Below are 21,378 nucleotides of genomic sequence, written 5' to 3'. Positions count from 1 at the left end.
CTATAATGCACAATTACTTCATCTCGAAGAATATTAATCCAATAACTCAGCGCAGTCTACATTTCTATGCTGCGCATGAATCTGAGAGTGGTGCTGCGAGAGTGAACCTGAAGCGGTTGCTGAAAGCTGAACGCTGAATTCTAGCTGAACAATCGCACAAGCATCGTCATCGCCACCATCATTATCCGAAAACAAGTTATGTCGGAGAGAAGTTTGCGCTTTCAGAAAGTGTTTGAGAATGAAAACGGCCGCTTTCTTCTAATCTTATTAGTTAATAGCTCGGACATAAAGTTTGAAAACGTTCAGTTTACTCTCAGTGATGGAAATAATGTTTGGAAGGCGAATACTTCTCTTGAAGACATCTGTGGGCTAAAAGGTAGCTCTGATGAAAACGCGAAGCACGTTATGTGAGTTCCTCCATCTGACATCCATTTTGCCAGAATTCAACACGTTGTATGTGTCTTCCAGGAAGCGAATAAAGAACTCTCAACTGGACAGTGTTGACAAAGAAAGGCCTTCCCTGTCACTGTTACCTCCTGGGAGACCGCATCAACTGAGTTTTGTCAAGTCGAATTATGACTCTCTTGCTGGTGAACGTTTGAACATGATGATTTCGATAGCAAACTCTGAAGAGATGAAAATGAGCTTGGAACACGAAGATATGTTACCGACCCTTGCTCATAAAAAGCCAAAAATATCTAAGGTGCAAGTGAAACCAAAAGCTGGAATGAGTTTACACAATCCTGGAAGCAGGAAGATCACGAAAGAGCGTGGTGTTGATTTCGATTGAGGATACAATATTTGCACGCTGCTATAAGCCACACATACTTTCGGTTTTACCTCATGAGAAACTTATGCCTTGCCTTGTTGAGCATTCCCTTGGTAGGTGTCCGTGAAGACTGGTTCTCTGACTGTGTAAAAGTTTGTTAGCAACAACAACTGAAGCGAATCAGAAAACACTCGCAAGAAAATGCGCATGAAACTGGTGTCCCTTAAAGTGCTAAATACAGAATCTTTATTTACATGGCACAGCTTGTATAGAAAAGAAAAGAAGCTGAAAGAAATTACAGCACAAGTATGCTTTTTATGTACAAGACTTGGCCCTTGATCTTGTCAGAAGTTCAGTATCACACTTAGCAAAATTTACAGCTAACCGGGGCTGTACGAATATTCGGATTTTCAAAATACCAAAGTAAATAATTGTGTATTCGATTCGAATCACAGGTCAAATATGGAATCCCAGATTCGTGTATCATTTATTTATGCTGTATGTTGATAGACGGGCTGCATAATGTTCGGTTATATAACTATTCACTTTGTATTTGCTTTGTGTACATATCTGTTTGCTTTGGTTTTTAAATAAGTATTCGCACAGCCCTACAACTCACAGTATAGATGAACAGTCATGTTCATGTTATGCTACATGACATGGAAGACAAAATGCATCTGACACATGAGAGCCCGCTGAAACGTACATTGTACATTTGTCAAGATATAAGCTGCTGCAGATAGAGCTGTTCGATGAACCTGATGATCCTATGAAATTCCTCCTTCACGTTGATCAGCGAATGGGCATGTTTTGTTCCGTCTTACATTGAAGCGATGTGGGCTCTGTAGCTGGACCTTGCATGTACACCTGAGATGTGTAATGGTTTGAACTGTTTAGTGGAAACAGTGGCAAGAGAAATGGAAAAATTGAAAAGTTATTTCGAATCTTTTAGGTTGAAGTAGCACACATCTATTTGTGAGATAGTACTTTCCATTTAGCTTGGCACATATCTGCATGCACTGTTAATCATCACCAACTGTACCATGCTTGGAGTCTGATGAGAATAGAAGGACGTTTGAAGTGGCACGGCAGACATCACAGTTGAAGCAAGCGTTCCAGTGGACATGGTCGGAATGCTTTGGACTCCCGATGTCGAAGCAGCTGTCAAAGATAATTGAAAGATAATTGTGCAACGCTTTTGTTGTACGTAACCGTGAGATAAGAAGTAATAAAAGGTTTTCTTACTGTTTTTATACATGTCGTCGCTGCAGACTTCTTGGAGGGCGGAGTCTCGAGCGAGATGCTTACAGGATACACACATGATTCTGCAACGTGAGCCGCCCAGTTTTCAATAATTTGCGACTTGATTTGGAAATTCAGTTACACCTACACACTTACACTTACTTTGCAAAGAGATAGATAAGAGACACCTTGAGAGCAAGAAATCCGAGGCCCTTCAGGACGACAACAAAAATATTGGGCTTTTCTGTTGGTAGCTCTCCGTAGCTTTCAAAGTCTGCAAAGGGGGTGCCGATACCCGTATTTGCGTACAGAAAATTGTCAAAACTTATACGAGGCCTTACCACTAAGGGACCCTACAGGTTCGCAGGCGTTGAATCCTTGACGGTAGCCTGGCATGCACGTGCACGTGCCTTGTTGACACATGAGGGAGGATCCACAATGATTGTCATGTGAACATGCATCTCCAAGCAGCAAAACTGTGACAGAAATGATTGTATTAGTCTACATTCTTTTTAATGTTAGTACATATAATAATAATAGCAATAAGTATCATGTTGTGGACAACATCGTTAACTACATGCTTAAGCCCTGTAGCTGCTGAACCATAAAACACCCAATCAATCAATCACCGTTGCTCAAGGAGGTGGGGGGAATATAACAAATTCCTCCCCAAGGCAGACCTTCCTAACAGAGCTCAGAACTCTGTTGTGCGTGCAGCCATCGCTAAACAACGATATAAAATATGAAATGGAATCAACCAGACCAATAATAGGAGCCACGTAGGATCATATTTTTTATTTACTACAGTTGTGGCTTATGCAAAAATGGGGGCATTATTACAGTTACATTGTAATAGCTGTGTGTAATCATTGCTGACATGCATTTAAAGCTGAAGTAACAAGACAACAAGTAACAGGCAAGGGGGGGGTCTGGATAAATCACCGCCTGCCTCCTGAGTGTACTGTATATCCACTTTAAATATTCCTCAGTTAGTGATAAAAAACAAGGGTCATCGCATCACGATATTCGAGGTTATTTTTGGAGATATAAGAAATACTTGGGGTGGGGTCGCGAAGAAGTACGGATCTCAAAATACATATATTTTCCCTTTCCCCTTGATATACAAAAACTATCTGCGCAAAGGTGCTTAGATAATTTTACTGTTACATTGACAGGCATTGACTGTTACATTGACATTGCAGAAAGGCGCAGAAACAGCTGAGAAGATATTCTCTCCTCGACGTCCTCTCCTATATAGACGAATCCGTACGTACCCGGTTTACAGCTTCTTTCGCGACCATCGAAGTAGTGACTCCGTAAGCAGAAACAACCATCGTAGACACATTTGCTGTTGGGAACGATGGTGTGACATTCTTCCGTGGTTTGGCACCGAGCCCCGATACCTGGTAATTCATCTGAATGGATTATAAATAAACTTGTATACATTCTTTCCGTTTATCATCACCGAAATAAAGTTGTTGTTGTTTGCATTTCTGTTCAAGGTGAATGAGCGTTACCTTGTGAGCCTGTCGCGAAGCTGATAACTGTGATGGTAACGACGCCTCCCAAGAGAATATTTCGCATGCTTTTCGCTAAGCTGAAATTAACGACGACATTGTAGGAAACAACAATCCTGGCGGGAATCCTAAAGTAAGAAGACACTGACCTGACATGCTTTGCTGTCCTTTCACAATTCGCGAAATGGCCTTCGTTCTGGAAAAAGGCGATATAAAAAGCTTTCAATGTAAAGGTGGCTTCACTGCAAGCGTCATATATTGGCAGTGAAGTGCGCTTTACAGTATGCTTGCTTGCTTGTCTGTGGGTGGGTCTTCTGAATTTAAAGGTCGGAACGAGTAAGAATTTGCCACAAAAATTAAGAAGTGTGCTGTTCGCAATCACATATCACTCGCAGAAAAGGCACGGGGGAAAACACAGACGTTTAATTGGTACGTCGCAAATTTGCCTGGCGCTGGAGCTCGTGATAAATGTGCTTGTTGATGCCATCGGTCATCAAATACTTACCTTTCGTTTTTTTTTTTTTTGTTCGTGTTGTTTTAAGAGGACTCGACGTTTCAAGCACAACTGCAGTTGCAAAATAAGGGCATTTTGGACCGGTATATCGACGCTCCACTAAAAGTAGTTTCGCAAATGTTGACGTTCTCAGACATCCTTGCCTCCGTATGTTGTTGCTTGGACACTTGTAAAAATCGATTGATTCTGCGGAGGATTGAAATGAGAGTGCATGTGCGGAGGAAAAAAAAAATGATGCGGAAGAGCCTGCTGTGAGCCGTTGATTTACGGCCAACAGCTTCGTAACCAGCTTGAACAGCTGCTGGTTGGTGCTGGCGAATGATTATTTAAAAAAAAAATCACATTTGCAAATAGCAAAATTTAAATTAACAAATAGCCCCTGCAAGTATAGGCTCAATGTGTGTGGCCAGCACTCCCCCTCGCCCACTACTCATGTAGTAGCATAGAGATCAGTGTGTAGTAGTGTAGTGTGTTCTGCACAACTTATTAGCGTCAGCCTCACAGTCGACATGCAATTTGACAAACGCATTCACTTTTGTTTTGCAGTTTGTGACGGTTAACGCCGTTAACTTATTGCTTTGGTTTTTAAGGTTTTAATGACGGCGTATTATAATCGTACCGGTGCTGCCACCGGCGGCGATGACCTTATTCATGTGCAAGACCTGACACATCGTACGAAATACCTGAGAACTAGGCTATGCAAACTTTTCGTGAATTTTGGTTGTAGAAGCAGAAGATAATTTGACGCTTACGCTTAGCGTGTATTTATATGCTTTAATGGGGAGGTGCAGATGCCTATGCAACAACCTCGCATCGGAGAAGGTTTCCGCAAGCAAGAAAAACAATGTTTGGAAAGAAACAGCACGTCGACGTTAAGAAATCGGCCCAGAAAGTGCTCGAAGCCAAAAGGGACTCGCTCAGTCGATTAAAACATCTGCGTGTATTCCTAGGTGTGTATAATGCGGGACTTATCCCACTCTCCAGCGTACCATTTAATTTTTAAGGCGCTAAAGAAATCGTTGAAGTGTACGCCTACCCATTTCGTGAGCGGAGTGGACATGGGATGGGTTTCCTGACGATTATATGACATGTTACGTTACAGGGATCGTTAGGCCTACGGCTGTCAGATGTTTTGGTTGCTGGGCGCATGCTTGTGTGAGTGTAGTAGCAGACAGTCGTTTGGTGTATTTCGGAGGTCAGGCTATGGTACGGGTAATCGACTGGAGGCGACTGTCTGGGGTGACAAGTACCTCTACATTTTCTACTTGTTTAAGCCAGTGGGCGTGCTCAGTGCTGTAGCTCGCGGAGGTTATCATCGGCGTCGCCTGCTCGGAAGCGAATAAATTAACGTGTTTGTTCATGAAATCCTAGACCATTCTTTGGGGATTCTGTTCGGCGCGATCGCGCTCGTTTCGTGACTGTCACTGCCGAGTGTAAATCCACCAGCCTTCGCAAGTGAAGTGTTTGTGCTGAATGAGAACAGAAATTTGTTTGAGTTATAATTTTTTAGTCCTGCAACATGCAAACATGCAACTGGTAGTTATGAGGCTTGAGTGTTGTATCATAACGTTGAGATGCAGCCGAAAGACACAAACAGAGGTTAGACAAGTAACGTAGAGGACAGAACTTCTGCAACCGCAATTAGAACTTCTGCACTTACTTGTCTAACCCCTGTCCGCGTCCTTTGGCTGCGTCTCAATGTTATGGTTCAAAGCCAACTACCCCGCCTTGCTCCACTTTTGAGTGTTGTGTTTGACTTCTGCGCTTTATTGACATCGAGCGCTACTATGTTTCCTTATGATATAAATTGTCAAAAAATAGAATACTAAAGTGCTCGGATGTTGATTCATTCTGAACAGGGTGGACTTCACCTCACCTGAAATTTTTCTTTTGATGTGGAAGACAAACGATGTTTCCAATTAATTTCGTTTTGAGAGACGGCTCGCAAGGTGTAATTTATGCAGTCTGAAGTAATGCTGACACATACCTACGTATCCTTCTATGAAACTCAATGTTGTACTAAAACAGAGCAGGCGATCATGCTTCAACTTCATGTGGTACCTTGCAGTGACATTTATTTTGCCGAGCACATTAGTGACCACTAGTGGAAGTGAAACCTGTAACACTCGTTTGACTTTCAAGGGGTACCTGTAGGTAGGATGAGAATGATATAATTACCGAATCTTCTTTCTTTTTTTTTTTTTTTTTTTGAAAAAAATGGCTAAAATGAGGTGATAAAATGTAGTAAAACGAACGCGAAACAGTGTTCACGTGTATTGGAAAGAGATTGTTAATGCAAATGAGTAATGATGAATAATGCTCAAGAGAGATGAACACTTCACACAACCAGTGTCCTGAGAAACGTCGTGCACACTCTTGAAGTAAGATTGTTATGCGCCAGTAAGGCTGACATGCACACTAGTTCACATGCCATTGCAGGCTGTGGAAAAGAGCATTTACAGTAAACGCAATTAAAGTGCGGTGTGCAAAGGGAGTCTATGTCATCTGTCTTGCCATGTTCAGTTCAACGGATGGCACAGAACGCTATTTGAGACCATCCTTTAGCATAGAAAGTCTCCGGGTTATACTACAATAATGGAAAATCCTTGAATATGTTTGGCTGCAAAACGAAACTGCAGCTTAAATGCGGAGTTTCAGAAATCGTTACCACATGATTGAAATATCAAGGAGGTCACTAACTGTTACATTCTTTCATCCTCTTCCCAACACTAGATAATGTCGATAACCCCGAAGCAAAGCTGTTCTTTGAATCAAACTATAGCCACATCTACTGCATATTCCATGATGTGTTTTCCACCTTAGAGACGTCCCTGAAGCAGAGAGGTAAGAACACTGGTGTCTCAGCGAGACATTTTAACCTGGATCCGATATTTAGCGGTGCTTGAGAGTGGGTGTTACTCTGTGTTTTTTTTTTGTTTTCTTTATAGTGCATAAAACTCAGAAGGAAGAGCTCGATAATGTGAAATATATTTTTGAGGTACGTGACCCTTCTTTGTTTCTTGCACATCCTGACTGGTGTGAGTGATTTATCTGTTTTTACTTTTCCCACCAGAAAATATTGGTGTTGCTGCCGGAGCTGCTGGCTCAGCGATGGCAATGGCACAGCGTGCGAATCATTATTAAGAAGATGCTACACCCTCTGAATTCAACTCGGGTAAAGGCAGTTTTCTCTGATACTTTTATGTTACTGTAAAACCCTCTGCAATTTATTCACTGGCATCATAGAGAGTACTAGATGCGAAAAGGTTACTTTCGTGTTTCATTTGCAGCCATGTCCCATTTAGAAGGCTATTAACGTTGAAAATATGGAGGTCACTGGGGTATGGTGCCAAATAATATTCGTAGAGTACAATGACTTGGAAACACACAGTGAACAGTAAATGTGACTAGGGCGAAGGTCTGGACGATCAGGACCTCGGGACCTAATGGCGGAAAATCTGCCACCAATCATGACGACAAATCAGACTGTGGCTCTCCGCTGCGATTGGCTCGATGAGAATAAGCCCTGTGATGTGGACTGGTTCTTGAGGAACCTTGTTTGCCTCATGTCATTACAGTTTGTGTCCCCCAGCAGCATCCCCAGAAGAGGGGAAGTACACACCGCCATTTAACGCAGTAGAAAGGTCTGGCGCCTGGTAGCATTGCGCAGAAACGTGAATTCGGTAGTCTTGCATAGTAATCCCGCACCTGCCTGAATCCCCGCCTGCCTGAATCCCCGCCTGCCTGAATCCCCGCCTGCCTGAATCCCCGCCTGCATGAGATATGTCCCATTCTTTTATCTGTTTCATGTTATGGTCTTAGTAGCTGATGCGCCACAAAAACCCGAATCATCATCATTATCTGTTTCATGTGTTAATTTTCCTCCCCGCCATTTAATCATTACCCCCCTCTCTAACCCTTGTGGTCACTGTGCAGTCAGCTGTAAGCAGGGTTGCCACTTTTGACCGTCAAAGGTCTACTGGCTGAGTGAGCGAGGGTAGAAGTGGAGAGGAGGAAATTGGAGATTGAGCGAGGGAAATAGAGAGGTTGGGAGAGGGTGTGGTAAACCCTTCAGGAGTGACGTCGCACATTTAGCATTGTGCACATAAGCACACAGTGTTCGCTCTCCCGTTGTGATTCTGCGTGCACAGAAAAGGCGTTGCGGAAACTAGAAAACGTAAAAAATCACGTCCTGAAACCCAGCAGTTTTGACGGGATTTCCCGTGAAATTCCTTCTGCTGCGAAATACCGGCAAAACACTGCCGGTATTGCCTTCCAACCGGCAAGAGAAACAAATAACAGGCCGGGCCGGTGAAATACCGGCCACGTGGCAACCCTAGCTGTAAGTGCACTGGAGTAGCCTTCTAACCACCATCGCCATCCTATTTTTATCCAATCCGATGTAATGCAATAGAAACGGCTGCTGCCTGTAGGCAACACTTCTTTCTGTGTGGAAATTTGTTGATATAGTATGCGAAACTGAATTTCCTTCCCATTGACCAGCTGCGCCTGGAAGGTGTGCGCCTGTTCATCCTGTGGTACCAAATCTTGGGGGAAAGTGCACCGTCTGAGGTACACAACATGTTCCTGCAACTTGTGCCAGGGCTCCTACCAGGATCCCCCCCTGCTATAGGTCCTCAGCATGTGGGACGGGGAACGTCAGACCCTACGCAGGACTCTACCTTCTATACGTCTGTAGAGGCTGATTCAGGCAAGTTAACGCTGCACATCCTTTCGTAAACTTCACATTCACATTTTTTTTGTTCTGTCGCCGTGCCAAACATAAAATTGTTTGTCAAATTTTGTATTTGTACAGTATGTCCTCAATATCATGTTGCATAGGTGTCTACAAGCTTGTGATAAGTTCCTAGTGCCTCAATCGAGTCACAAGGGGATGCGTTAGATAATTTTTACCATATTACCGTGTAGTTATCAGCAGGCCAGTAGAAAATCAGGGTGATTGGAATGGCGGTGACGCCCATATCTTTTGGCATGCCAAGGAATGTGAGATGTTATGAACTGCTACAAGCAATAACTGGGGTCTGGGGTATGCAACCAGCGTACCAGTTCTGTGCTTGTAAAGCAAGCTGGAAGTCTCAAAAGCACAGCTAAATCGAGCTTTCAGCAGCATTACAGCACATGTGTGTCCACTGTTTCTGGTGAATTCACTGTCTTCTCTAGCCTACGGATGTTTCACGTTTTCGGGTCGGAGATGCGTAGAGCCAACTCGGAGAAGGCTTGATCATGGTGTCGCTCATTAGGTGTGAACTTGCTGGTCATGCAGGTACCGGCATCTTGCACGGCCGTCTTTCAGGCGTCGGGCGACAAAAGTTGTGAATGTCCCGATAAACAGATATAGAAAAGTACAACTTTTCGATATCCGTAACTGCGGGACTCATAATAGGTGTTTGTTGCTCAGAGAATCAGCAACCTCGGATAAGCCGGCATGCTGGCACAGACTAAAAGTTGGTTGATCTCACAAGAGCCGGTGTGCCAAGAAATTGTATCTACAGTATTTATTTATTTACGATACTGTCGGTACAACACATGTGGGCCTTTACAGGTCATACAGGATTTTACAGAATTGAACAACATCTTCGGCTGAAAACACTGCAGGCTGCTGACTGTTCCAGTCGTGCGCTGTTTTGGGGAAGAAGGAAAATTTGAACATGTCTGTTAGAGATTGGAATTCCATTAAAGAAAATTTGTGCTTATGTCTGGAAGGTCGGATACCGATAGGTACATTGGTAGATAAGCACACTGAGTTGTTTAAAGATTGGTACCGGAGTTTGAGTCTCACAAGCTTGAAAAGTGGGGCAAAGGTAAGAAGTTTAGCCTTTTGACATAAAAGTGAAGCCAGTGTAATAGATCGGAAATCTCTAAAGATAAATCTGGCAGCACGCATTTGAACACTTTCAAGTTTCTCTATGTAAGTTAACGTATGTGACTCCCAAACAGCAGAACCGTATCGTAAAATAGGGAGTAGCATTTTATACGTGTTCAGGTGGACGTGGGTTGTTGTGTGCCAGAGGTTCCTGTGTAGCTGGAACAGTCTTTACAGTGCCTTGTTAACAACAAAGTTGACATGCGTATTCCTGAACAGGTTTGACTGCAGATTCACCCCTAAGTATTTTTAGGATTTAACGAGCGTCATTATGGTATAGAACGACAGTAGATGTAGTGTAGATTGACCGTGACGAGGTTGTATTTTTATGGCAGAGTGATTACTGCAGAAATTTATGCAAAATTTTTTTGTAGGGCCCGTAGTAGCAGTTGAAATTGGGCCGCTGCTACCCCCTCAAGGCAGCGAGGTTCAAACAGAAAACATCACCGTGACATATCTAGGGTACCTCATGGAGTTCATGGTGACGCAGGTTTGTGTCGTCGTCATTGAATGTGCCGCAAATCAGAAACTCATTATTTTCATCGAATATATTTCCAGGTGATAAAAGTGCAGTGGAGGGAAAAACAGGAGGCAAACCACCGGCGCTGCTTCGAATTTCTCTTTGAGAAGTTCAAACGACACTACCTGCCGCACATTTTCCCAGACTTCTGCTACACCAACAGCATTTACAAGCCTAATTTAGGTTTGCTTTTCTCAAGTACTTTGAATTTCTGCTGCATGCTCTTAGAAATTTCCATCGTGCTTTTACCTTTGCAGTCATACTGTCTTTTCATTTTGTGTTTGTGCCTGCCAGTGCCTGATGTGCTTTTCAGAAGAGAACACAATACTCACATTTTCGAGGCTTCAAAGCAGTTTTAAACCTACTTTTGTACTGTAGTGCAAGCACACAGGGTGTCCCACCGAAAAAGGATCAGGGGTTAAAGAAAAAACGGAGTGCTGGACACAAATTGAACCAACTGTACGTGTTTGGCAGTTGTGTGGTCTATCCAAAAATATTTTTTTCATCGCCCCTCGTTAATTAATTAGTGGTAATTAATTTTCTAACTTTTTAATTATAAAAGCTATGAAGTTGTTCCAATGAAAACGTCTGATCTCTTCGGTCGCCTGATACCAAAGCCTTTTTCAGAAGAAAAATCCGTTCGGTAGATCGTCCGCAAAAATATCGTGAAGGAACACCATTTTTTCTTTATTTTGTTCATTGCGCATCTAAGACACGTCTTTCCTTCACCCCCAGTGTGAGAGAGTGAAAGAGCACGGTGCCCCTTATATAAAGAGAACCTTATACTAATACAACCAATCCACTAATCTCTTCTTTTTCTTCTTTTTTTTAACTAAAGCATACTTCCGGACTCAAAGTGACTGACTGCACTGAGATCCCATCGCTGCAGAGATGTCAAGCGACACCACGAACTCAGAATTGGGGCGCAGCTTGGGGCAGAATTGGGGCGCACAAAGCTGCATTGAAACCTTAAAGTTCTGAGTTTGGCTCTTCTTTCGTGTTTTGCTCGTTTGTGCTGAATTAATCGTTTTTCGTTATTCTCCTCTCCCTCACCCCACTCCCTTTTGCACTTGCCTTCCTATTCCCCTCCCAATATTTCTAACGCACGTCCTTCCAACGCCATACGACGCACCTTCGTTTGCACCCCACCGGAATGCTTCCTGTCGCACCGTGATCTGATGTGCCGTGATGTGCTGTTCTCCGTTATTTGTCGTGTCGATTGAACCCATCAGGACGTGAGGGTTACGAATGGGTATTGACCTCCTTAGAGCTGCCCTCTCTGCGAAAGGACAGAAAAACGCAGAGCAATGACTCCACAACAATAGCATCGACGGTTGCAGCGCAATGCCGCAGCGTCACTGTGCAGTGGGTAGTCAGTTATACACAGTCTATTCGTGTGAAGAAGGAAGACATCAACAGTGCAAGCAGGCAAGTTTGATTCTTGTGATGCCTACTTACGATAGACCTCTGCGAACTGCAAGGTATCTGTCACGTAGTTCATGTATGCTTGGATGAAACTGGTTTTACAAAATAATGGTGGTAGTAAAATATTAGTGATATGATACTCTATTAGTATGACGACATTTGTCAACCCTATGTGTATTTGGGTTTTTCAAATGTGGCGTATATTATCGGTACGCGGAGTTGTTGTGTAAACAGTGAACTGCTTTCGTGGAAAGTTTACTGTGCATGATCTACATCATATTTGTGCTTTAGAAGTTGTCTTAACAGAATGTTCTACCCATGCTAGCACGGACAGGCGTTTTTGTTAATGATCGAGGCCGAGTACGGCATGTGTTTTGAAGCTGTCCTATTTTCCTGAGACATCAATTTGGGTTCATCGCACAACTCGTGAGCGCAATGAGCTGAGTGACTCACGATCGAATAGCAAAGTCTTCACTCTCTTTAGAGTGTGACCTTTTCTTGGTTTGCAACTGCAACCATGCAGGAAGCAGGAAGTGGCAGAAGCAGGTGACCGACAGCAGAGCAGCGCGCACGAACTCCACTCCTCAGGTCCCTCGCTTTCATCAGTCACTGCCAGCAGCGCCGCCCTGTCCATAGGCACCCTGTCGGAGCGGGAATCCGACACGCAGCTCCTGTCCGCGGAGGCATGCACGAAGCAGCAGTTGCAGGTTGTGCGTGATGTGCTGTATTCCAGGAAGGACAACGTGGACCTGATCCACGAGATCTTCAGACAAGTGCGAAGCTTTCTCTTCTCTCTGTGCTCTGAAATTAAAGGGCCACTGAAGTAAAAAATTTATCCTGCCGGAATGAATGACGCCGTCACCTTGACACCAACACAGAAAGGGAACGGGAGTCATCCGTTGTGTCATTCGTAATTTATGAAGGAAATTTTCCTCCCCTTCTCAAGAAGGTTGACAATGCGGAGCACGCTCTTATTGGTCTCCTCAAGCGATTGGTCCAGTCATCACGGGAGATCGTTTGAGGAGGCCACTCCGAGGCCTCTCCACATTGTCACGCATTGTTAGAAGGAGAGGGAGAGAGAAAGCATGGATTGCGATTTCTTTCGCTCATAAATCACTGACGATGCAATGGGTGTATCCCGTTCCTTTTATGTTGATGTCAAGGTAAGAGCATTTTTCATTCCACAACAAGACATTTTTGCACTTTTGCTCCTATAAGGACACAATATTGGGAGCTGTTACATTTCTTGTATGTGTGCGCAGGCATTCCTACTACCCTTTACGCAGTCGAGCACGACGAAAAATGTGATTAATACTTACAGAGACTGGATTCAAAAGTCGGTGAGTGGCATTTTAGGCAAATGTATTCCTTTGCAAAGTTTTTTTGCCAGCTCTATGTAACGTATTCAAAGCTCTGAGCATGTGAACTTGGTCATATTAGTAATGTTAGCCAGTTGGTACTTATTAGTAATTAGTCTATTTTGTTTTACTTCCATAATGCGTGACTGCCATAGACTCGATAAGTATCTGATACAGGAAATAGGAAAAGTACAGGAACTAGCAATTTGTTTTCTTGCATGTGTTCACAATGTGTATTTTTAAACAATAAGCCTGCATTAAACGTGCCTTTGTGTGCCGCCACCTATTACATATTGTGTCAGTAAAGTGTCATGTGTCATGGAAACAGTTACAGTGCATGTAATCTTGCACTGATCTGTTATGCAGTCGCCAGACGTGCCGCCCTTTCTTGTGGATGTTGAGAGTAAAGAACAGAAAGAAGATGATACCAAAGGTGCCAAAAACTCCCATGTTGAGGTGAGAACTATGTCTGCTAAATATCACACATCTAGGCATCACAACGTGACACGATTTAACTGGTTTCTAGTGATTTCTTATATCATGATCATGCCTATCATGTTTGCTGTCATCAGATGATACTGAAGCACACGAAAATGAGGCTTTGATACAACAGTTGGTACGAAAGCATTTGTTGGCTTGCAGCTCAAAAAATTTATTTGGGATGATACTTGAGCATCCCAGTGAAGACAGAACAACAGAAATGTAACTGTGTTCCTCCTAGTGGTCTGTATTCTGCATGTTCTGGGGCTGATGTAAGAAGAAAGACAACTAAAAGACCGTATGCAGCTACCTGCCTGCAGCTGCCATATTAGTTGGGGGGGGGGGGGGGGGGGGGAAAGACATTATCTTTCTTTGGCTTTGTGGTTACGTGCCAGAGAGTCGAACCGAACCTGAATCCGAACCGAAACAGTCGAAGCCATCTTGGAGCTGAACCGGAACTGAACCGTTAAAAAAAATACCGGTAACCGTTTCAAATAACGGTTCATGCCGAACTAAGGACGAACGTTTACATGTTGTTCCTGATCATAAAAACTACTTTTTTCGTCCTTTTTTCTTCTTCTTTCTTCTTTTCTTCTTCTTTTATTAGCTTCTTAGCCTTCCTGTTCGAAAAAGTCGTGCCCTGCAGGAATGTTCTGGATTTTCTGGAGTCACGAAATAAAAACAACAAAGATAAGATCACAAAGATAGTAACTTAAAACTGTTATAGCTACTAATGTCTAAGACATACACATGAGTATACAAGGATTAGGGATCAATGGGTGTCGTTCATGAAGTGACATAGCCTCAGCTATACAGGGTGTCCACCCCAACCGCAGAAAGGATCGCTGTCACATAGCGCGGGTGAGCTTACATGAGCCCCTTACAAAGTAAAGGGCTCACCACCCTCGTGCTGGCCAGAACGAAAAAGAAAATACTACCAAGCATACGAAGTATTGGCGACTACTGACTGGTAATCAATAATTTCAATGACTTAAATTACTTAGGCTAATGTAGCAGCTTGGTTGACTGTTATACTATTCCTGCAGAGATTCTTCTATGGGTAAGGCCCTCGGTTTTCTGCTGCGGCAAATTCAAAATTCCGCGATTTTCCGCGGTGAGCAGTCGACGGCTACTTGGAACGGGAAACACTTTATTTTCTTGGATAATGTGGAAACAAAAAATATTTTATAAAATTACAGATTCAAAGCATTGTTGTGGCTCAGCATTACATACATGATATCTTGTGTTCTCCTCTGATGCGGTCTGTCGCCTGCAATCATTTTATACCTGCTGAAAAATCTTTCAGCAACTGCAGAGTTTATAGGAACATTATAGGAAGGAGTTTACAATACATGCCATGGGGAAGTTACATCCTTAGGACGCCCTTTCTTGTTCCTGGGATGTTGGCATTATTTAAGAGTCTTACTTTTTGAAGGCGACCTCCCAGATATCAAATCAAAATCCCCCACTGCCACCGCTAAACTGCACACGGGAGGGACGCCGCCCTTTCCTCAGGTGAAGTATGCACAATAAATTTGGGCTAATGTTATCTTAAGCTAAACTACAATCTGTCTGTGTTTGTCCTGCAGCATGGACAATTTCGTAAAGCAGGCTTCAATTTTGTAGAGTAGGCTTCACCTCATGCAGGGAAGCGTCAGGTGAAGCCCACTTTCGGGAGGTGTCGTTCATATTCAGCGAATATAATCGAATATCCGCACACCCCTGAAAATAAGGGATTCCGTGATATTCTGTGCCAAACGAAGGATCCCGCGATTAATTCTGAATTCCGCGAAATAAAAAAAAACAGAGGGCCTTAATTATGGGTGCCTGTTTCTAGTTAGCCAGCATATAAATGGGCAATTTTGCATTTTTCCTCGGCATGTTTGCAAGCTCACTACATTGCAGGCCTGTCTTGTCGTTTCAGAATGCCTCACATCCCGGTGCATTGTTGCAGAAGCGCGAAAATGTCTACGCTGGTTCGCAGAACGTTTTCCAAATTTTCATCACCAATGCAGCTAACGTCTTTCTCTTGGAAATTGCTCCAGAAAACCGAAATCTTTTAGATGAACAGGTAAGGTGTTGTAGTTCCCCTTTGCATTATTCTAAGTCCTCATTAAAGGCAAGGTCTGGTAATCTGTATCTGGACACAGGACGATGGGGATGTCTTCGGACTGCTTTCCCAGTTATTCAACTGGAGCAAAGTTGTTCCCCAGACCATATTGTTGACAGCTGTCACTACACCTTTTGACCTAGATAGAAATAAGGACACTGACACAAAAGGCAAAAATCTGTCACTCTACTGAGTCTCAACCATGTTCGTAAATATTGATTACATGCAGGACCTACTTGCTGCAATGCCATTGTAGAAGAGTGACCTTGCGAGGAATTCATCTTTGTTCATGCTCTTCTAGGTTGAGTTGTGCAAACGTGTGATGAACATCTACCGGTACATGGTGATGAAACAGCATATGGAAAAAAATACCTGGTGGGTGCAACCTTCGGGCAACCCCCGTGTAAATCCTGCATATTTATTATCGCAAGCTGATTTTTGTGTCATGTACAGGGAGCAGTTGCTGTTGGTGCTCTTGCGTGTGACATCGCTGGTATTGAAGACAAGCCCTCCAACACGGAAAGATGAAGTGCTGGGAGGCAGGCTGGCTCCTGCACTCTTCCAGGTATGCATGACTTGCAGCTTGATGTATGCCGCTCCAGTTCATTGGGATATTATTGAGTGGTAGAGCCTGAAGCTTTAGGGTTTACCGAATTTGCACCCCGAATTGAAGGTTGCCTCTTTAGGGTGAAACCCGATTTTTACCCGACAAATTGCCCTCACTGAGACGTCTGTAGGGATGCACACTAACTTGTTCGGCAGAAAACGCAGTTACAGCATAGTTTGTACCAAACCATTAGTACCAGTACTGTTAGTTTGAGTAACTGAGCCCGATTGTTTTCCGAATATAACATACTGAAAGTTTTTCCACCCGAATTTTGGACGAATTTGGAGAACATGTTTATTTAGCCAATTTGTACCCCCCCTTCCCCCCCAGAATTTAGAAAAAAAATATTTCCCGAAAACTTCAGGCTCCATTGGTAGGTCAACGGACATTTACTCAAACATGTCCTAAAGAAGCCAAGTTAATCCACGCACCTATTGTTGCAGACACTCATCGTGACTTGGATAAAAGCCAATTTGCACGCAACCATTTCCCTGGAGTTATGGGATGGATTCCTCAACGTTCTCTCGTCCCTCACGCAGTGGGAGGAGCTTATTCGCGAGTGGGCTGTATGCATTTCTATATTCTTATGCTGTACTAATTTCTGCTCAAAAACCATCTAAAATGTCCTTCCTCTCTGTTTTTAGAAAACTATGGAAACTCTCACTCGCATTCTAGCGCAACACGTGTACCGTCTCAACTTGGGAGACCTGCCGCTGCAGCGTGAGCAACAGCACAGGCGGAGACGAGGATTAAAGCAGCATCCGCGAGCGGCAGACGCGTCGCGTAGCAACGTGGCTGGAACCAGCTCATCTTCAACTAATCGAAATGCTGCGTCGAGGACGACGTCTTCCCACACTTCTTCCCTGGCTGGCTCCAGGGAAGAGGAAAGAGGCGGAAGTCAGGAAGGCGGAAATGTTCCACCGTCTCCGCGGTTGAGGAGTGGAAGTCTTGGGCAGAGAAGCAACAGGACTGAAGGTTAGAACAGCGCCTTACTGTCTGCACTAAACGGGGGACGGAGCAAAAGTGCTCGATGGGCTGTGATGATGATGGTGATGATGATGTGGCCTCTCCAAGTGAATCGTATATATATGTGATGTTTTAACATGTTATGTTTGTTGGAATGTCGCTAAATTAGTATGTGCAGATGATGACAGCGAGAGTTTGATGTGCTGGTGCTTTAGCTTAGAAGCTAGAACTCCCAGAATACTGCAGAAATGCTCATTCTAATTTGTGGTTTGCTAAAATTAATTTTAATTAATATTATGACAGTTAGATTCAAAATAGTAATTTTAATAGCATATTTCAATTTGCACAACATCGATTTTTAAATGTGTATTTCAAACACATGGGCCTATCTCTCAAACTGCCTGTAGAAGCTGTAACCATTTTCAATGTCGGGAACCTCTGTCATTTTAGCTTTGGCTTATCAATCTGTCTTAAAGTTAGAAGATTCGAGATGAGTTATGTCACACAGTGATGCACAACAGCGAACGTTAAGATGATAAACATGGGAAATATATGCCCTGCAGAGCTGAAACAGATAAACTAGCATGCTGAAAAGATGATAATCGAGGTAGTTCTGCACGCAGAGATATTGTTGGCAAATATTATGTCGTGCACACGCAGCATCAGCTTGTAGAGGAACAACATCCCCTTAACAAGTGAATCCTTTTGACAAACATTGTTTCCAACATCTAACGTCCGCAGGAACGTGTGCAGGAACTCGTGAGTCGAGCAGGGGTTTGCATAATAGAAAAGAAGTAGAAGACTTAACCGCGTGTGGCAGATTCTACTAGGTTCTACATACTGGGTTCTACTTTGCACCTCTAGATGATGACCGCAGTTCCGAGCAGGCAAGATGCAGCAGCGGAGATGGTTCCCTGCCTCCCCACCATGCTGAAATGTTCTCGGAGAAGCATCCGCCCGTTACACGTTGCTATTCGGACGGTCATCTTCTTCTGCACAAGGGTAGGCGGACATTGCCGCCACATGTCTAGAGCTTTTTCTTGGAAACTCTCTTCTTTCTTGCAGTGGAGAGGCTGCGCCGAATGCGACGTGCAGGAACTCCCGTGTGCACTCAGGACCGGTTTGATATTGCATCTGGTTAGTGTGCTCTCATTATGCATTGATGATGATACTGATAGCGATGTTGATGGTGATGTTGATACTGTCGAGGAAGGTGCAGAACGCTTACCTCGAACGTCGTCGTCAAAGTCTGAAACATGCTGCATGTCCTGTTTCTCTTATTGTTTTTTTGCTTTTTTTCTTGGTGCACGAATACCGTAATTGTTTCTGCCAACGACATTTTGGCTACTTTGTTAGTTTTCTTCCGAATGTTTTGTATCTTTCAGGTGGGTGGGTGGTTTATTATGGAAGTGACCTGTAATGTTGCGTGCAAGTGCCTTGCCTGTCAGGAGCTGTGTTCGTTCGCATGTCTTGTCGATGTTGAGTTCACCTTCTTTTTGATTTTTCGCTTCCGTTCCCCGCAGTGTCGTCCGACACAAACGGTCAGCACGACGTCCGCCCGTCGTGCCCGATCACGAAGAGCAGATCCCTGGATTATTTAACTATTAGAGGTAAAGTACAGCTGCGGGTTGCAAACCATGCTGTTTCTCATTTGCTATTTGTTCTGCTAACCTCAACTGGCATTGCTGTGATTTAGTGTTAAAGGAGCAAGGAAGTGAGATTTATGGTCGCATTCTTATACGATCCTTGGCTCGACACTCAGCCTCGGCTCCAGTGAGTAGAGGAAAGAAGTGCCCCTCCACTTGGGGAGCCATTAGGCTTCAAGGAATCAGAGGTGTTTTGTGTCGGGGTCAATTTTTGAAGCACAAAACTGGTCTTGAGGAGCAGCTACGAGTGGAGGGTTGAGCCGAGGACTGTTTAAGAATACAGCCCTTAGAGTTTGCTCGATACCGTGCTTCATTCATCCAGCATTCTATCAAGAGCCACCATGCACAACATTCTCGCCGTACAATATCTCATCACTGCGCAGCCAAATTTACAAAAAGACCCTGAAGAGGAAGCCATGAGCGGTTCGTCGCGACCTTGGAGGCATGGCTTGATCTCTTGGCGTGACATAATCACGTCCGTGTGACTTAGCATCGTTGTGGCAAGCAGCTGCTAGGCCTCTATTCATGCCGAAATAATTCGTCTGCTTCACGGCACGGCCGTCAATCTCACTCGTTCTCTTACGGGTTCACTGAAGGAGGGGAAGGGGATTCTCGAGGGAGTGCAAATCAAAGACATCTCTCTCTCGCGCTAAGAGTCAGCAATGATCATCGTTCTTGTTGAGGAGCGTGCGTTACTTGTTGCACAATATGCCGCGGCCAAAAAGGGAATATTTGTGGAGGGGGGCCTTCGCTGCTCCTTTAAGTTGTTGATAATGCAGTCTGAACAATATGTATTGTACATCAAACCAGTGGTGTACAATGCAGCTTTTGTGTGCTGGCCTACATTTCGTACTTGAGAATCCCAGAACAATCTTGGCCAGTACTTCTGAGACCCCGCTACACCATGAACACTTTCTGCAGGTGCTTGAGCCCTCGTGGAGCTTGTTTGTATTAGTACACGCATCTGTGATTGTTCCACGTGAGAGTGTTGTCGAAAAAGTTCTCACCATCGGAGACTGAATCTGCGCCTTTGATCTCTCGCTCACGTAGTGGATTCTCCCTGTATGTCTCACGGCTCCGAGTACAGGAGCCGGTCGCCGTCTCCGACTCCCTCGAGTGGTCTCGAGAGTACAAGCATTAAGGATTCGCCCATTCAGATTGACGTGCTGGTTGCCAGCAGTGAAGGTACCTGTAACTCGGGAGGTAGGTACTTCATTGTGTCTTCTTGGTGTGTAAGTGTTCTGGGTTTTCATAAATGTGAGTCCTTCTCTATTACGATGTCAGGTCTGTCAGAACGGAAGCGAAGAGGTAGGTGATGCTGCAGAGCATGTTTTGTTGACGTGTCGCAAACTCGTGATTCCTTAGTAGCATTTATATTGCAGTTGTATCTGAAAAATTGTTCTTAGTGTCGATGTTTAGTGAGATGTTATTGATGGTTCAAGTTTTCTTGGCTGTGATTTATGATTTCGCATTACATCCTTCAGCCACAATTTTATGCGATGAAAAAGAAAACATTTTTGCAGTTCATTAATGCACTAGATTCAATCTGGTAATGCTTTAACGAAATACGTTCATAAGGCATTGTGTTTTAGGGTTAGGTAAAACCCATTTTTATGCCCCCCCCATAATCTTCATCTCCATCACTTTGGGCAAAACCGAAAAAACACTGAAAGCTAACTTGGTAATGTGCCAGTTCGGTCACCAATATGGCCAGTGGAGAACACTAAACATAGCCCATTCAGCATGGCTGTTCCACATCTTGTGTTTATCTACAATGCTAGAATCTGTCTTTATTTTCCGCCAGTAAATTTTCCGCCAGTGCTTTGCCACCAGATATCACACGATTGTACTCCGTTTAACGGCTTCTGAAATAAAACCTGATTTTTACCCCAATTTTTGAAAAGCATAAAACCCGAAAACACGAGGCGCTATACGTTCACAACTACTACAGCCGGTGTTGCTTCTCAGTTTTGTTACGAAACTTCGAGCAGAGGTCACATGTAGGTACCACATGAAGGCCCACCTTTCACTTTTTCAGCTCTTTCGCGTTTGTGTGGTGCAAGATTTTTGTTCTCGATCTTGTTCTTATTCTATCATGCATAGGCAGATTTTGGCAGTAGGATATACTTGTCTATACATTGCCATTATGTGCAGCTGCTATCATAATTCACGCAGTTCTCCTACATTGATGCGTGACACACTCAGGTATGTGACGTGGTCTTCGACTCATCGTGAATCGCCAACTTATGCTCAGATCCTAGTGTCTCCCGAGGTTCATGCGAGTATGTCCGATTGTGAGCGAGATTGTGTGTGTGGATGATTTTGCATCATTGTGTATTT

General features: G+C 43.8%; 2 protein-coding genes and 1 long non-coding RNA gene across 7 annotated transcripts in view; 2 read left to right on the top strand and 1 right to left on the bottom strand.

The window, feature by feature from the left end:
- The first annotated feature begins 173 nt into the window (after positions 1-173).
- Positions 174-2,022, top strand: LOC135398133 (uncharacterized). Its single transcript, XR_010424008.1, has 2 exons — positions 174-407; positions 469-2,022. It is a non-coding gene; the product is annotated as an uncharacterized LOC135398133 (long non-coding RNA).
- Positions 1,006-4,278, bottom strand: LOC135398132 (uncharacterized). Its single transcript, XM_064629559.1, has 9 exons — positions 4,034-4,278; positions 3,678-3,724; positions 3,529-3,608; positions 3,286-3,426; positions 2,353-2,487; positions 2,174-2,285; positions 2,015-2,094; positions 1,812-1,930; positions 1,006-1,636 (listed from the first exon to the last, which is right to left on the bottom strand). Exons 3-9 carry the CDS (start codon positions 3,593-3,595, stop codon positions 1,562-1,564), a joined length of 729 nt encoding a protein of 242 aa, XP_064485629.1. The 5' UTR covers positions 3,596-3,608; positions 3,678-3,724; positions 4,034-4,278; the 3' UTR covers positions 1,006-1,561.
- Positions 4,279-4,703: 425 nt separating this feature from the next.
- LOC135396907 (ral GTPase-activating protein subunit alpha-1-like) overlaps positions 4,704-21,378 on the top strand; it is a 34,603-nt gene continuing 17,928 nt past the window's right edge. For 2 of the 5 annotated variants that reach the window (XM_064628132.1, XM_064628131.1), the window contains exons 1-21: positions 4,704-4,992; positions 6,776-6,886; positions 6,991-7,040; positions 7,116-7,217; positions 8,546-8,753; positions 10,301-10,416; positions 10,485-10,629; positions 11,679-11,874; positions 12,395-12,644; positions 13,134-13,211; positions 13,596-13,685; positions 15,634-15,780; positions 16,121-16,194; positions 16,273-16,384; positions 16,870-16,992; positions 17,071-17,401; positions 18,257-18,394; positions 18,458-18,529; positions 18,916-19,002; positions 20,089-20,241; positions 20,323-20,346. In XM_064628132.1, coding sequence (XP_064484202.1) covers positions 4,887-4,992; positions 6,776-6,886; positions 6,991-7,040; positions 7,116-7,217; positions 8,546-8,753; positions 10,301-10,416; positions 10,485-10,629; positions 11,679-11,874; positions 12,395-12,644; positions 13,134-13,211; positions 13,596-13,685; positions 15,634-15,780; positions 16,121-16,194; positions 16,273-16,384; positions 16,870-16,992; positions 17,071-17,401; positions 18,257-18,394; positions 18,458-18,529; positions 18,916-19,002; positions 20,089-20,241; positions 20,323-20,346 — 2,713 coding nt within the window. In that variant the 5' untranslated portion in view covers positions 4,704-4,886. The remainder of the gene's footprint in view (positions 4,993-6,775; positions 6,887-6,990; positions 7,041-7,115; positions 7,218-8,545; positions 8,754-10,300; positions 10,417-10,484; positions 10,630-11,678; positions 11,875-12,394; positions 12,645-13,133; positions 13,212-13,595; positions 13,686-15,633; positions 15,781-16,120; positions 16,195-16,272; positions 16,385-16,869; positions 16,993-17,070; positions 17,402-18,256; positions 18,395-18,457; positions 18,530-18,915; positions 19,003-20,088; positions 20,242-20,322; positions 20,347-21,378) is intronic. The other 3 variants (XM_064628134.1, XM_064628133.1, XM_064628136.1) reach the window with 2 other exon arrangements.

This window comes from Ornithodoros turicata, chromosome 6 (genome assembly GCF_037126465.1).
Source record: "Ornithodoros turicata isolate Travis chromosome 6, ASM3712646v1, whole genome shotgun sequence".
Lineage (NCBI taxonomy): Eukaryota > Metazoa > Arthropoda > Arachnida > Ixodida > Argasidae > Ornithodoros > Ornithodoros turicata.
Note: the sequence above shows the minus strand (reverse complement) of the source record. Positions and strands in the feature narration are given on the sequence as shown.

Bases quoted from the DNA above. Each gene is read 5' to 3' on its own strand.
- LOC135398132 (XM_064629559.1), bottom strand. From the start codon at position 3,595: ATGCGAAATATTCTCTTGGGAGGCGTCGTTACCATCACAGTTATCAGC. The intron at 2,286-2,352 runs GTAAGGCCTCGT...CCCCCTTTGCAG, and splicing joins ACCTGTAGGGTCCCTTAGTG to ACTTTGAAAGCTACGGAGAG. The intron at 1,637-1,811 runs GTACAGTTGGTG...TACACATCTCAG, and splicing joins CTCATCAGACTCCAAGCATG to GTGTACATGCAAGGTCCAGC.